Source organism: Hyla sarda, chromosome 7 (genome assembly GCF_029499605.1).
Source record: "Hyla sarda isolate aHylSar1 chromosome 7, aHylSar1.hap1, whole genome shotgun sequence".
In the NCBI taxonomy this organism is placed as follows: Eukaryota; Metazoa; Chordata; class Amphibia; order Anura; family Hylidae; genus Hyla; species Hyla sarda.
Window position 1 is genome coordinate 58,105,321 of NC_079195.1, and position 14,578 is coordinate 58,119,898.

The 14,578-nt window shown below is 45.9% G+C and overlaps 2 protein-coding genes across 3 annotated transcripts in view; one reads left to right on the forward strand and one right to left on the reverse strand.

Moving 5' to 3' along the window:
• The window catches only part of LOC130281678 (alpha-2-macroglobulin-like protein 1), a 152,751-nt gene that overhangs the window by 63,253 nt on the left and 74,920 nt on the right, over positions 1-14,578 (forward strand). Inside the window, exon 11 of one of the 2 annotated variants that reach the window (XM_056529150.1) lies at positions 6,275-6,439. The exons of the other annotated variant lie outside the window; for it this stretch is intronic. Coding sequence (XP_056385125.1) covers positions 6,275-6,439 — 165 coding nt within the window. The remainder of the gene's footprint in view (positions 1-6,274; positions 6,440-14,578) is intronic. 2 annotated transcript variants of the gene reach the window in all.
• Positions 1-14,578, reverse strand: part of LOC130281685 (uncharacterized) — a 64,361-nt gene that overhangs the window by 13,249 nt on the left and 36,534 nt on the right. The window lies entirely within an intron of this gene.

A 14,578-nucleotide genomic window follows, 5' to 3' on the forward strand; every position in this document is an offset into this window, starting at 1 on the left:
CCTCAGGGATCTGTACTGGGACCAATATTGTTTAAAATCTTCATTAGCAATATTACAGAAGGTCTCGATGGTGAGGTATGTCCTTTTGCTGATGACACAAAGATATGTAACAGGGTTGATGTTCCTGGAGGGATCCGCCAAATTGAAAAGGATTTTGGCAAACTAGAAGAATGGTCAGAACTATGGAAACTGAAATTTAATGTGGATACGTGCAAGATAATGCACCTGGGGCGTAAAAACCCTCAGGCAGGATATAGAATATTTGACACAGCCCTGACCTCAGTATCTGAGAAATGGCATTTAGGAGTAATTATTTCAGAAGACTTAAAGGTAGGAAGACAATGTAATAGAGCAGCAGGAAACACTAGCAGAATGCTTGGATGTATAGGGAGAGGTATAAGCAGTAGAAAGAGAAAAGTGCTCATGCCACTGTACAGAACACTGGTGAGACCTCACTTGGAGTATTGTGCGCAGTACTGGAGGCCGTATCTCCAGAAGGATATAGATATTCTACAGAGAGAGTTCAGAGAAGAGCTACTAAACTAGTACATGGATTGCAGGATAAAACGTACCAGGAAAGCTTAAAGGACCTTAACATGTATAGCTTGGAAGAAACAAGAGACAGAGGGGATATGATAGAGACTTTTAAATACATAAAGGGAATCAACACGGTAAAGGAGGAGAGTATATTTAAAAGAAGAAAAACTACCACAAGAGGACATAGTTTTAAATTAGAGGGGCAAAGGTTTCTGCAGTAATATCAGGAAGTATTACTTTACTGAGAGAGTAGTGGATGCATGGAATAGCCTTCCTGCAGAAGTGGTCGCTGTAAATACAGTGAAGGAGTTTAACCCCTTAAGGACCAAGGGCGTACAGGTACGCCCTTGGTCCTGCTCTCTTGATATAACTCGGGGTTACACAGTAACCCCGCGTCATATCACGGCGGGCCCGGCGTCATAGTGAAGCCGGGACCCGCCTCTAATAGCGCGCAGCGCCGATCGCGGCGCCGCACGCTATTAACCCTTTAGCCGCGCGCTCAGAGCTGAGCCGCGCGGCTAAAAGTGAAACCGAAAGTGTCCGGCTAGCTCAGTCGGGCTGTTCGGGATAGCTGCGGCTAATCGCGGCATCCTGAACAGCTGACAGGACAGCGGGAGGGCCCCTACCTGCCTCCTCGCTGTCCGATCGCCGAATGACTGTTCAGTGCCTGAGATCAAGGCCTGAGCAGTCATGTGGCAGAATCGTTGATCACTGGTTTCTTATGAGAAACCAGTGATCAGCATAGAAGATCAGTGTGTGCAGTGTTATAGGTCCCTATGGGACCTATAACACTGCAAAAAAAAAAGTGAAAAAAAAAAGTGAATAGAGATCATTTAACTCCTCCCCTATTAAAAGTTTGAATCACCCCCCTTTTCCAATAAAAAAAAAAACACAGTGTAAATAAAAATTAAAATAAACATATATGGTATCACCACGTGCGGAAATGTCCGAATTATAAAAATACATCATTAATTAAACCGCTCGGTCAATGGCGTGCGCGCCCAAAAATTCCAAAGTCCAAAATAGTGCATTTTTGGTCACTTTTTATATCATTTAAAAATGAATAAAAAGCGATCAATAAGTCCTATCAATGCAAAAATGGTACCGTTAAAAACTTCAGATCACGGCGCAAAAAATGAGCCATCATACCGCCCCATACACGGAAAAATAAAAAAGTTATAGGGGTCAGAAGATGACAATTTTAAACGTATTCATTTTCCTGCATGTGGTTATGATTTTTTCCAGAAGTCCGACAAAATCAAACCTATATAAGTAGGGTATCATTTTAATCGTATGGACCCACAGAATAAAGATAAGGTGTCATTTTTACCGAAAAATGTACTGCGTAGAAACGGAAGCCCCCAAAAGTTACAAAACGGCGTTTTTTTTTCAATTTTGTCGCACAATTATTTTTTTTTCTGTTTCACCGTAGATTTTTGGGCAAAATGACTGACGTCATTACAAAGTAGAATTGGTGGCGCAAAAAATAAGCCATCATATGGATTTTTAGGTGCAAAAATTGAAAGAGTTTTGATTTTTTAAAGGCAAGGAGCAAAAAACGAAAATGCAAAAACGGAAAAAACCCCGGTCCTTAAGGGGTTAAACATGCATGGGATAAGCATAAGGCTATCCTTCATATAAGATAGGGCCAGGGACTATTCATAGTATTCAGATTATTGGACAGACTAGATGGGCCAAATGGTTCTTATCTGCCGACACATTCTATGTTTCTATGTTTCTAAAAGCATTTCTGATTTAACTTTCTGGCACCAGTTGATTTAAAAAAAAAAAGTTTTCCACAGGAGTACCCCTTTAAGGGTGCAGATTGGCGCTTGAAACGTGTCACTTATTTTCCTGTAATACTGGCTTTTAAATAATAAAGACAAAGATTTTTGCACTTTACCAGCACTGGACATTCATATCTTTTCCTAAATAATGTGTAGATACAAGAAAATCAATAAACATTAACACTTAGAGACAGTTACATGAAAGCATGCATGCACTATGAAAGCATGATTAAAAGAATAAAGTGCAGTAGCAAAGTGGTAGCCCCTTTTCTGACCTGCCATACCCCTTTTGAGTTTGTCACCTTGTAGGTTTTTCTGGTGCATTGAACCAAAAAAAATCTGACAGAGACACAATTTGTGGCACAAAATTGTGGAGCACTACGCTAAATTTTAGCACACCCAACTCAACAAAAGCAGGCTGGGTTCACAATAGTAAAACTGGGCTATTGTCAGTGAACCCTGCCTAAGTCTGTGTTCACACTACATTTATCACATAAGGGAGCGGATCCGGCTGGGAGATGGGAAAACCGGGTGCTTCCGTGTCCCGGCCGGACCCGGCCCGCATCTCATTCATTTTAATGAGCCGACCGGAATCAAAACAGTGACTCCGGTCGGTTAATTTTTGCCCCGTATCAAATATTGTGACCGGACCTAAACCCGTGGTATACCGCAGGCTGGGTCTGACTGGGATACAGGAGCATCCAGTTTACCCATCTCCCAGCCGGATCAGGTCCCTGTATGTGATAAACGTGCTGTGAACCCAGCACAAAAGTGATGGACATTAACCCCTTAAGGACACATGACGTTCTCATACGTCTACATTTCCGAGTCCTTAAGAACACATGACGTATGAGAACGTCATGTGTTTTACCGGCCCCCCGCAGCCATCTGGAGCGGAGCCGGTGCCCGATGCCTGCTGAAATCGTTCAGCAGGCATCCGGGCGTAAAGCCCAGGGGGGTCAAGATGACCCCCCATGTCGGCGATGACCGCAGATATGTGGCGGATTCCGGGTCAATCGGGTCTCCAGTGACCCTGTGACCCAGAATTATTGGCTGATCAGCCAAAGCCAAAGCCAGCAGCCAAAGCCAGCAGGGGTGAGGTGGCACTGGTGACACCTCACGATCGCCCTGATTCGTCGGCCGGTTTCCCAGCCGACCTATCAGGGCGCCTGCTGCGGGTGTCACTTCCGCAACCCGCTCCGCCCCTCTTCCGGAGGACGTGAGCGGGTGCGGGAAGAAGACCCCGGGTGCTGGGGACCCGGATCCCCGGCGTCCCTGTTGGGATCGGGGCCCCAGGAGCGACGGCGGCGGCGAGGGACTGACCTGCGCGGCTTGGAGCAGCAGCAGCAGTAGGAGGTGAGTGACAGCCTCCTGCTGTTGCTTAGCAACAGCTCCCAGCATGCAAAAGGGCATGCTGGGAGCTGTAGTTATGCAACAGCAGGAGGCAGACCACCACAACTCCCAGCATTCCCTTATGGGCATGCTGGGACTTATAGTTTTGCAACAGCTGGAGGCACATTTTTTCTATGGAAAAGTGTACCTTCAGCTGTTGCATAACTACAATCCCCAGCATCTCCAGCCAAAGTAGTATGCCTCCAGGTGTTGCATAACTACAAGACCCAGCATGCCCTTCTGCTGTCCGTACATGCTGGGGGTTGTAGCTTTTGTTACCAAACTCAGTGTTTCACAACCAGTGTGCCTCCAGCTGTTGCAAAACTACAACTCCCAGCATGCACTGATAGACCGTACATGCTGGGAGTTGTAGTTTTGCAACAGCTGGATGTTTCTTCCCCCCCCCCCCCCAATGTGAACGTACAGGGTACACTCACATGGGCGGAGGATTACACTAAGTATCCGGCTGCAAGTTTGAGCTGCTGCAAATTTTCTGCCGCAGCTCAAACTGCCAGCGAGAAACTACTGTGAACCCCCACCCGTGTGACTGTACCCTAAAAACACTACACTACACTAACACACAATAAAATAAACACTACATATACACATACCCCTATACGGCCCCCCCCTCCCCAATAAAAATGAAAATCGTCTGGTACGCCACTGTTTCCAAAACGGAGCCTCCAACTGTTGCAAAACAACTACTCCCAATATTGCTAGATAGCCACTGACTGTCTAGGCATGCTGGAATTTTTACAACAGCTGGAGGCACCCCGTTTGGGAATCACTGGTGTAGAATACCCCTATGTCCCCCCCATGCAAGTCCCTAATTTAGGCCTCAAATGCGCATGGCGCTCTCACTTTGGAGCCCTGTCGTATTTCAAGGCAACAGTTTAGGGTCACATATGGGGTATTGCCGTACTCGGGAGAAATTGTGTTACAAATTTTGGGGGGTATTTTCTGCTTTTACCCTTTTAAAAAATGTAAAATTTTTGGGAAAACAAGCATTTTAGGTAAAAAATTTTTTTTTTACATATACAAAAGTCGTGAAACACCTGTAGGGTATTTAGGTTCACATTACCCCTTGTTACGTTCTCCGAGAGGTCTAGTTTCCAAAATGGTATGCCATGTGTTTTTTTTTTTTTTTTTGCTGTTCTGGCACCATAGGGGCTTCCTAAATGCGGCAAGCCCCCAGAGCAAAATTTGCTTTCAAAAAGTCAAATGTGACTCCTTCTCTTCTGAGACCTGTAGTGCGCCAGCAGAGCACTTTTCACCCCCATATATGGTGTTTTCTTAATCGGGAGAAATTGGGCTTCACATTTTGGGGGGTATTTTCTGCTATTACCCTTTTTAAAAATGTAAAAATTTTGGGAAACCAAGCATTTTAGGTAAAAAAAAAAGGTTTTTTTTTACATATGCAAAAGTCGTGAAACACCTGTAGGGTATTTAGATTCACATTACCCCTTGTTACGTTCCCCGAGGGGTCTAGTTTCCAAAATCGTATACCATGTGTTTTTTTTTATTTTTTGCTGTTCTGGCACCATAGGGGCTTCCTAAATGCGGCATGCCCCCAGAGCAAAATTTGCTTTCAAAAAGCCAAATGTGACTCCTTCTCTTCTGAGACCTGTAGTGTGCCAGCAGAGCAATTTTCACCCCCATATAGGATGTTTTCTGTATCGGGAGAAATTGGGCTTCAAATTTTGGGGGGTATTTTCTGCTATTACCCTTTTTAAAAATGTTAAATTTTTGAGAAGCCAAGCATTTTAGGTAAAAAAAAATATTTTTTTTTTTACATATGCAAAAGTCGTGAATCATCTGTGGGGTATTAAGGTTCACTTTACCCCTTGTTACGTTCCCTGAAGGGTCTAGTTTCCAAAATGGTATGCCATGTGTTTTTTTTTTTTGCTGCCCCTATGGCCTTTGGATAGGGGATAAGAAGTCTAAGCGCTGGAGTACCCCTTTAAACTCAATGAATGTGAAAAGACAGACATTTTTTGTCATTGTTTAATTCAGAAAAATTTGCAAATAACAGACATATTGTGGTACAAAAGATGGCTGAAAAGAATGATAAGAATGATGCAGGAATGTCACCTAAAACCAAATGTGGTGCTCCCTATGTCCCCTAAATGTGCAAATCCCATGGCAGCTCCTGTAACTGTATGGAGAGATAGGCAGGAGTAAACACAGTTCTTTGACTTTTGACACACCATTTCCAGCCAATTGTTTTAAACCCCCCCCCCCCCATACATCAGTGACATATTACTACTTTGAATTTATCATGTATGATTTGTCACACATTTTTTCACATATGTACATCAGCCCTGACCTGACTCTTCTGACAGCAAGGGCTGGCTTCCTGAGGCCACTAATGCCACTAATGGCAGAAGTGCCCCTACCCCGGTGTGTTTACCTCACTACAGCTTAATATGTCTGTACTATCCAGTCACTGGCCAAAGTGATCACACCTGTAGTAAAAGCTTTTCATATTGATAAATTACATAAATATTAAAAATAATGAAAAAAAACTGTTAATAAAACCAGTGTTCAATCCTCCATAGCTCATAGTCTCGGATGTACAGGATCAGCCAGTGGCAAATAAAACTGTTTACATCGTATTGGGCTTTGAAGAAGAGGATGCACACCTGACGTCAGTGACAGATGAAAAGGGAATAGCAGTCTTCACTGTGGACACCTCAACGTGGGATAACATGGTGTCCGTGTCTGTAAGTTTTGCTATGTGCTACAAAAGGAGCTATAAAAACCTTCTGCCAACACTACTTTTATATGTCAATGGTACTTCTTTTTGTTTTATGCCTTTAATAGGGTTTCTGGGGCTATGATATTGGGCTATTAATACATATCTTTAGGATATAAATGACACGGCCCATTCATCTGACTGTGAATGGGATGGCACACCAGCAAGCACTGCCTCCTCCTCATTGTTTATCAGACACTGTATTGTATATTTGGTCCCACATCTTTACCCTTATGCTACAGTTTTGTTGTCCCTGCATTTTGTGTTGCCATGTTGTTGTTTTGTTTTGCATTCACTGCTTTCCTAGTGTAATTACCCATACTGTACCGTATTCTGTATACTCTACTGTACAGTATATTGTATACTCGATTGTACTGTATTCTGTATACTCAACCACCTGCACTGCCTATTGTATACTCTACTGTACTCAGTATATTCTACTGTACTGTATTCTGTATACTCTACTGTACTGTATATTGTATACTCGATTGTACTGTATATTGTATACTCTACTGTACTGTATTCTGTATACTCTACTGTACTGTATATTATATACTCTACTGTACTGTATTCTGTATACTCTACTGTACTGTATATTATATACTCTACTGTACTGCATTCAGTTTACTCTACTGTACTGTATAGTGTTCACTCTACTGTACTGTATTCTGTATGCTCTACTGTACTGTATATTATATACTCTACTGTACGGTATTATGTATACTCTACTGTACTGTATATTATATACTCTACTGTACTGTATTCTGTATACTCTACTGTACTGTATATTATATACTCTACTGTACTGTATTCTGTATACTCTACTGTACTGTATATTATATACTCTACTGTACTGCATTCAGTTTACTCTACTGTACTGTATAGTGTTTACTCTACTGTACTGTATTCTGTATGCTCTACTGTACTGTATATTTTATACTTTACTGTACTGCATTAAGTATACTCTACTGTACTGTATATTGTATACTCTACTGTACTGTATATTATATACCTATTGTACTGTATTCTGTATACTCAACTACACTGCATATTGTATACTCTACTGTACTGTATTCTGTATACTCTACTGTACTGTATATTATATACTCTACTGTACTGTATATTATATACTCTACTGTACTGTATATTGTATACTCTACTGTACTGTATATTATATACATATTGTATTGTATTCTGTATACTCAACTACACTGCATATTGTATACTCTACTGTACTGTATTCTGTATACTCTACTGTACTGTATATTATATACTCTACTGTACTGTATTCAGTATACTCTACTGTACTGTATATTGTATACTCTATTGTACTGTATATTGTATACTCTATTGTACTGTATCCTGTATACTCAACTGCACTGCATATTGTATACTCTACTGAACTGTATTCAGTATAATCTACTGTATTGTATTCAGTATACTCTAATGTACTGTATATTGTATACTCTATTGTACTCTATACTTTACTGTTCTTATGTGTGGATAATGGCTGGTGAATCGCTATATTTGGCAGCAAAGTCTGTCAGTGTTGCTGACCACCAGACAATATTGCAAAAAAGTCCAGCGCTAGTGCACAGCTATGGAGAGCCTAATACAAATGAGTTGCCCAAAGTTGTTAAGCCCAACAGTGAACTGTAATGCTTGGAGAATGAGGCAATGTATGACAGGGACCACATGTAGATCGTGTGAATCGCTTCATTAGTGCGGCCCAGGGTCCAGGGCATCTAAAGTGGCGGATCCACATGTGAGGACATGGGGCAAGGAATCCTGGGAAGGCGGGAACAAGGGTCAGCGGGATGACCCTGAATCACATGCAGCGTGCAGCCTATCAGCAGCCAGCCACCCCTGTGATGCCACAGCCCTATATAATCGTCAACCATCTTGTGGCCACTCACATCAGCATTTTATTGAAGAGAGAGAGGACAGTGTGTTGAACAGAAAAGCTTTTTATTACAGCAGGGATTCACCTCAAGGCCAAATCCAGCCTAGAAGCAAAGATAGGGAAGGGAGAGAGATTGAGAGAGAAAGTGCAATTGTGGGTGAAGTACACAGCGACTGTGTGCTGCAGCACTGGTGTGTACAACAACTAAAAAGCTAATAGTAGCCAGCCAGTTAAGGTAAGCAGAGCACTAAAAGTGTATTGTCATAGTGGAGCGCATTGTACTCTCCTCATATAACTGCATACCACATACGTATATCTAAGTGGTGTACCATTTTGTTCCTGTTAAAGTCTTAGGGGCCTAGATACTGTGGAAGGTTAGCCAAAAGTACACACCTGCTGGTGTTGTAGACAAATACTGTTTTAAGCGAAGTGGAGCGAATTGTTCTCCCCTCATAAGAGCATACCACATACGTACATCTAAGTGGTGTACCATTTTGTTCCTGTTAAAGTCTCAAGGGCCTAGTTACTGTGAAAGGCCAGCCAAAAGTACAGACCTTCTGGTGTTGTAGACAAATACTGTTTTAAGCGTACTGGAGCACATTGTACTCCCTCATAAGTGCATACCACATCCGTACATCTAAGTCGTGTACCATTTTGTTCCTGTTAAAGTTTTAAGGGTCTAGATACTGTAAAAGGCCAGCCAAAAGTACATATCTACTGGTGTTATAGACAAATACTGTTTTAAGTGTACTGGAGCACATTGTACTCCCCTCATAAGTGCATACCACATACATACATCTAAGTGGTGTACCATTTTGTTCCTGTTAAAGTCTTAAGAGCCTAGATACTGTGAAAGGCAAGCCAAAAGTACACACCTGCTGGTGTTGTAGGCAAATACTGTTTTAAGCATAGTGGAGCGTATTGTACTCCCCTCATATATGCACTAAGTATGTCAGGCAGAGAAGTGCCAGGACGTGCACAGAGGAGTGGCAGAGGCATACATTCATCAGGCAGAGGTCGCAGCAGACTAGGGGAAAGTGGCAGCAGGGGTCACAGCGAGAGGCCTGAGCTCCCGATATCAGCTAGCGGACGTGTCTCGACCAGCAACCCATCTGCCATCATCGATTGGTTAACACGGGCATCCACTTCATCACAAGTGACATCTGACACCTCCAGTCAACGGTTGGTGGGTTCCTCAGACACAACACTCAGTTGGCATGTCCTGGGAGCAGTCCCTGTCCTCCCATTGCCTCTGTCCTATGCTGTTCCCTCGCCCATAGAAGTATCCTATACTGTGGGTTCAGCTCCACTGACGATCTACTAGAGGATAGTCAGCAGCTACTGCCCAGCCAAGAAGTGGAGACATTTGCTGCTTCCTCGCTAGGGAGGTGGGAAGTGGTATTGTGAGCATTCAGGGTCCAGAAGCAGACACTGTTGAAGAACCTGAGCAGGACATCAGTGACGTGCAGACACAACTCAATGATGATGAAGCCGATCACAATTGGGAGCTGGGTGCAGAAGGGGCTTCATCATCATCATCAAGAGAAGAGGGTTGCAGGTTGCCTGTGAGGCAGCAGCTGAGCCAGCAAGGTGGTAGCATGGTTGGCAGTCAGCATGGTGGCAGAAGTAGAAGGTCTGGAGCAAAACTTGCCCGGGGTAGACCACCTGCTTCATGGCAGCGTACCTTCATGGGAGGTAACGGAACAGGGGATCCTGGAATCGGCAGCAGTAGCAGTCAATCAGTGAGGACTGTTGGTGGAAAAATCAGCTACTCGTGGTGTGGCAGTTTTTCATCAAGCATCCGGAGGAGGTTAACATAGCCACATGCAAGATGTGTCGGCAGAAGGGGAAGCGTGGCAAGTGCCCCAATGTTGGCACCACGGCCCTGCGTCAACATCTGCAGCGTCACCATAAAGTGGCCTGGGAGAACCATAGCTCCGATATGTTTGTCCAGCCAGCTGCCTCACTGTCACGATGCCGGCTGGCAGGTAGTGGACCCTCTGTGCCAGAGAGGGATTGGCGTGGACCGTGCTAGTGGACCGGTTCTAAGCCACTACTGGTTTTCACCAGAGCCCGCCGCAAAGCGGGATGGTCTTGCTGCGGCGGTAGTGACCAGGTCGTATCCACTAGCAACGGCTCACCTCTCTGGCTGCTGAAGATAGGCGCGGTACAAGGGAGTAGGCAGAAGCAAGGTCGGACGTAGCAGAAGGTCGGGGCAGGCAGCAAGGATCGTAGTCAGGGGCAACGGCAGAAGGTCTGGAAACACAGGCAAGGAACACACAAGGAACGCTTTCACTGGCACTAAGGCAACAAGATCCGGCAAGGGAGTGCAAGGGAAGTGAGGTAATATAGGGAAGTGCACAGGTGAAAACCCTAATTGGAACCACTGCGCCAATCAGCGGCGCAGTGGCCCTTTAAATCGCAGAGACCCGGCGCGCGCGCGCCCTAGGGAGCGGGGCCGCGCGCGCCGGGACAGAACAGACGGGGAGCGAGTCAGGTAGGGGAGCCGGGGTGCGCATCGCGAGCGGGCGCTACCCGCATCGCGAATCGCATCCCGGCTGGCAGCAGGATCGCAGCGCCCCGGGTCAGAGGACGTGACCGGAGCGCTGCAGCGGAGGGAGTGAAGCGAGCGCTCCGGGGAGGAGCGGGGACCCGGAGCGCTCGGCGTAACAGTACCCCCCCCCTTGGGTCTCCCCCTCTTCTTGGAGCCTGAGAACCTGAGGAGCAGACTTTTGTCAAGGATGTTGTCCTCAGGTTCCCAGGATCTCTCTTCAGGACCACAACCCTCCCAGTCTACTAAAAAAAAATTTTTCCCTCTGACCTTTTTGGCAGCCAAAATTTCCTTGACCGAGAAGACGTCCGAGGAGCCGGAAACAGGAGTGGGAGGAACAGATTTGGGAGAAAAACGGTTGAGGATGAGTGGTTTGAGAAGAGAGACGTGAAAGGCATTAGGGATACGAAGAGAAGGAGGAAGAAGAAGTTTATAAGAGACAGGATTAATTTGACACAAAATTTTGAAAGGACCAAGATAGCGTGGTCCCAACTTGTAGCTAGGGACACGGAAGCGGACATATTTAGCGGAGAGCCATACCTTGTCTCCAGGGGAAAAAACGGGGGGAGCTCTTCTTTTCTTATCCGCGAACCTCTTCATGCGTGAAGAAGCCTGTAAGAGAGAATTTTGGGTCTCTCTCCATATAATGGAAAGGTCACGAGAAATTTCATCCACAGCGGGCAGACCAGAGGGCAAGGGGGTAGGGAGGGGGGGAAGAGGGTGACGGCCGTACACCACGAAAAATGGGGATTTGGAGGAAGATTCAGAGACCCTGAAGTTATACGAAAATTCGGCCCATGGAAGGAGATCTGCCCAGTCATCCTGGCGGGAGGAAACAAAATGTCGCAAATAATCACCCAGGATCTGGTTAATTCTTTCTACTTGTCCATTGGACTGGGGATGATATGCAGAGGAAAAATTTAATTTAATCTTGAGTTGTTTACAGAGAGCCCTCCAGAATTTAGACACGAATTGGACCCCTCTATCCGAGACAATCTGCGTAGGCAACCCGTGAAGACGAAAAATGTGTACAAAAAATTGTTTAGCCAACTGAGGCGCAGAAGGAAGACCAGGAAGAGGGATGAAATGTGCCATTTTGGAGAATCGATCAACGACCACCCAAATAACGGTGTTGCCACGGGAAGGGGGTAAATCAGTAATAAAATCCATACCAATCAGAGACCAAGGCTGTTCGGGGACAGGCAGAGGATGAAGAAAACCAGCGGGCTTCTGGCGAGGAGTCTTATCCCGGGCACAGATAGTGCAGGCTCGCACAAAGTCCCCAACATCCGTCTCCAGAGTCGGCCACCAATAGAAGCGGGAGATGAGTTGCACAGATTTCTTGATGCCCGCATGACCTGCGAGATGGGAGGAGTGACCCCATTTGAGGATTCCGAGGCGTTGGCGTGGAGAAACAAAGGTCTTTCCTGGAGGAGTCTGCCTGATGGAGGCAGGAGAAGTGGAGATCAGGCAGTCAGGTGGAATGATGTGTTGCGGAGGGAGATCAACTTCTGAGGCATCCGAGGAACGAGAGAGAGCATCGGCCCTAATGTTCTTATCGGCAGGACGAAAGTGAATCTCAAAATTAAATCGGGCAAAGAACAGAGACCACCGGGCCTGGCGAGGATTCAGCCGTTGGGCCGACTGGAGGTAGGAGAGGTTCTTGTGGTCGGTGTAGATAATAACAGGAAATCTTGATCCCTCCAGCAGATGCCTCCATTCCTCAAGTGCTAATTTAATGGCTAGAAGCTCTCGATCCCCGATGGAGTAGTTCCTCTCCGCTGGAGAGAAGGTCCTAGAGAAAAAACCACAAGTGACAGCATGCCCGGAAGGATTTTTTTGTAGAAGAACAGCTCCAGCTCCTACTGAGGAGGCATCAACCTCCAATAGGAAGGGTTTGGAAGGGTCAGGTCTGGAGAGCACGGGAGCCGAAGAAAAGGCAGACTTGAGTCGTTTAAAGGAGTCTTCTGCTTGAGGAGGCCAGGACTTGGGATCAGCATTTTTCTTGGTTAAAGCCACGATAGGAGCCACAATGGTAGAAAAATGTGGAATAAATTGCCTGTAATAATTGGCGAACCCCAAAAAGCGTTGGATAGCACGGAGTCCGGAGGGGCGTGGCCAATTTAAGACGGCAGAGAGTTTGTCTGGATCCATCTGTAGTCCCTGGCCAGAGACCAAATATCCTAGAAAAGGAAGAGATTGGCATTCAAACAGACATTTCTCAATTTTGGCATAGAGTTGGTTGTCACGAAGTCTCTGAAGAACCATACGGACATGCTGGCGGTGTTCTTCTAGATTGGCAGAAAAAATTAGGATATCGTCCAGATATACCACAACACAGGAGTATAACAGATCACGAAAAATTTCATTGACAAAGTCTTGGAAGACGGCAGGGGCATTGCACAGTCCAAAGGGCATGACCAGATACTCAAAGTGTCCATCTCTGGTGTTAAATGCCGTTTTCCACTCGTCCCCCTCTCTGATGCGGATGAGGTTATAGGCGCCTCTTAAGTCCAATTTAGTGAAGATGTGGGCACCTTGGAGGCGATCAAAGAGTTCAGAGATGAGGGGTAAGGGGTAGCGGTTCTTAACCGTGATTTTATTAAGACCGCGGTAGTCAATGCAAGGACGTAGGGAGCCATCTTTTTTGGACACAAAGAAAAATCCGGCTCCGGCAGGAGAGGAGGATTTACGGATAAAGCCCTTTTTTAGATTCTCCTGGACGTATTCGGACATGGCAAGAGTCTCTGGGGCAGAGAGAGGATAAATTCTGCCCCGGGGTGGAGTAGTACCCGGGAGGAGGTCGATAGGGCAATCATAAGGCCTGTGAGGAGGTAGAGTCTCAGCTTGTTTTTTGCAGAAAACATCCGCGAAGTCCATATAGGCCTTAGGGAGACCGGTTACTGGAGGAACCACAGAGTTACGGCAAGGGTTACTGGGAACCGGTTTTAGACAGTTCTTGGAACAAGAGGACCCCCAACTCTTGATCTCCCCAGTGGACCAATCCAGGGTTGGGGAATGAAGTTGAAGCCAGGGAAGTCCAAGAAGAATCTCCGAGGTGCAATTGGGGAGGACCAAAAGTTCAATCCTCTCATGATGAGATCCGATGCACATAAGAAGGGGCTCCGTGCGGAAACGTATGGTACAGTCCAGTCTTTCATTATTTACACAATTGATGTAGAGGGGTCTGGCGAGACTGGTCACTGGGATGTTGAACCTGTTGACGAGAGAGGCCAAAATAAAATTTCCTGCAGATCCAGAGTCCAAGAAGGCCACTGTAGAGAAGGAGAAGGCAGAGGCAGACATCCGCACAGGCACAGTAAGACGTGGAGAAGCAGAGTAGACATCAAGGACTGTCTCACCTTTGTGCGGAGTCAGCGTACGTCTTTCCAGGCGGGGAGGACGGATAGGACAATCCCTCAGGAAGTGTTCGGTACTAGCACAGTACAGGCAGAGGTTCTCCATACGGCGTCGTGTCCTCTCTTGAGATGTCAGGCGAGACCGGTCGACCTGCATAGCCTCCACGGCGGGAGGCACAGGAACAGATTGCAGGGGACCAGAGGAGAGAGGAGCCGAGGAGACGAAACGCCTCGTGCGAACAGAGTCCATATCTTGGCGGAGTTCCTGACGCCTTTCAGAAAAACGCATGTCAA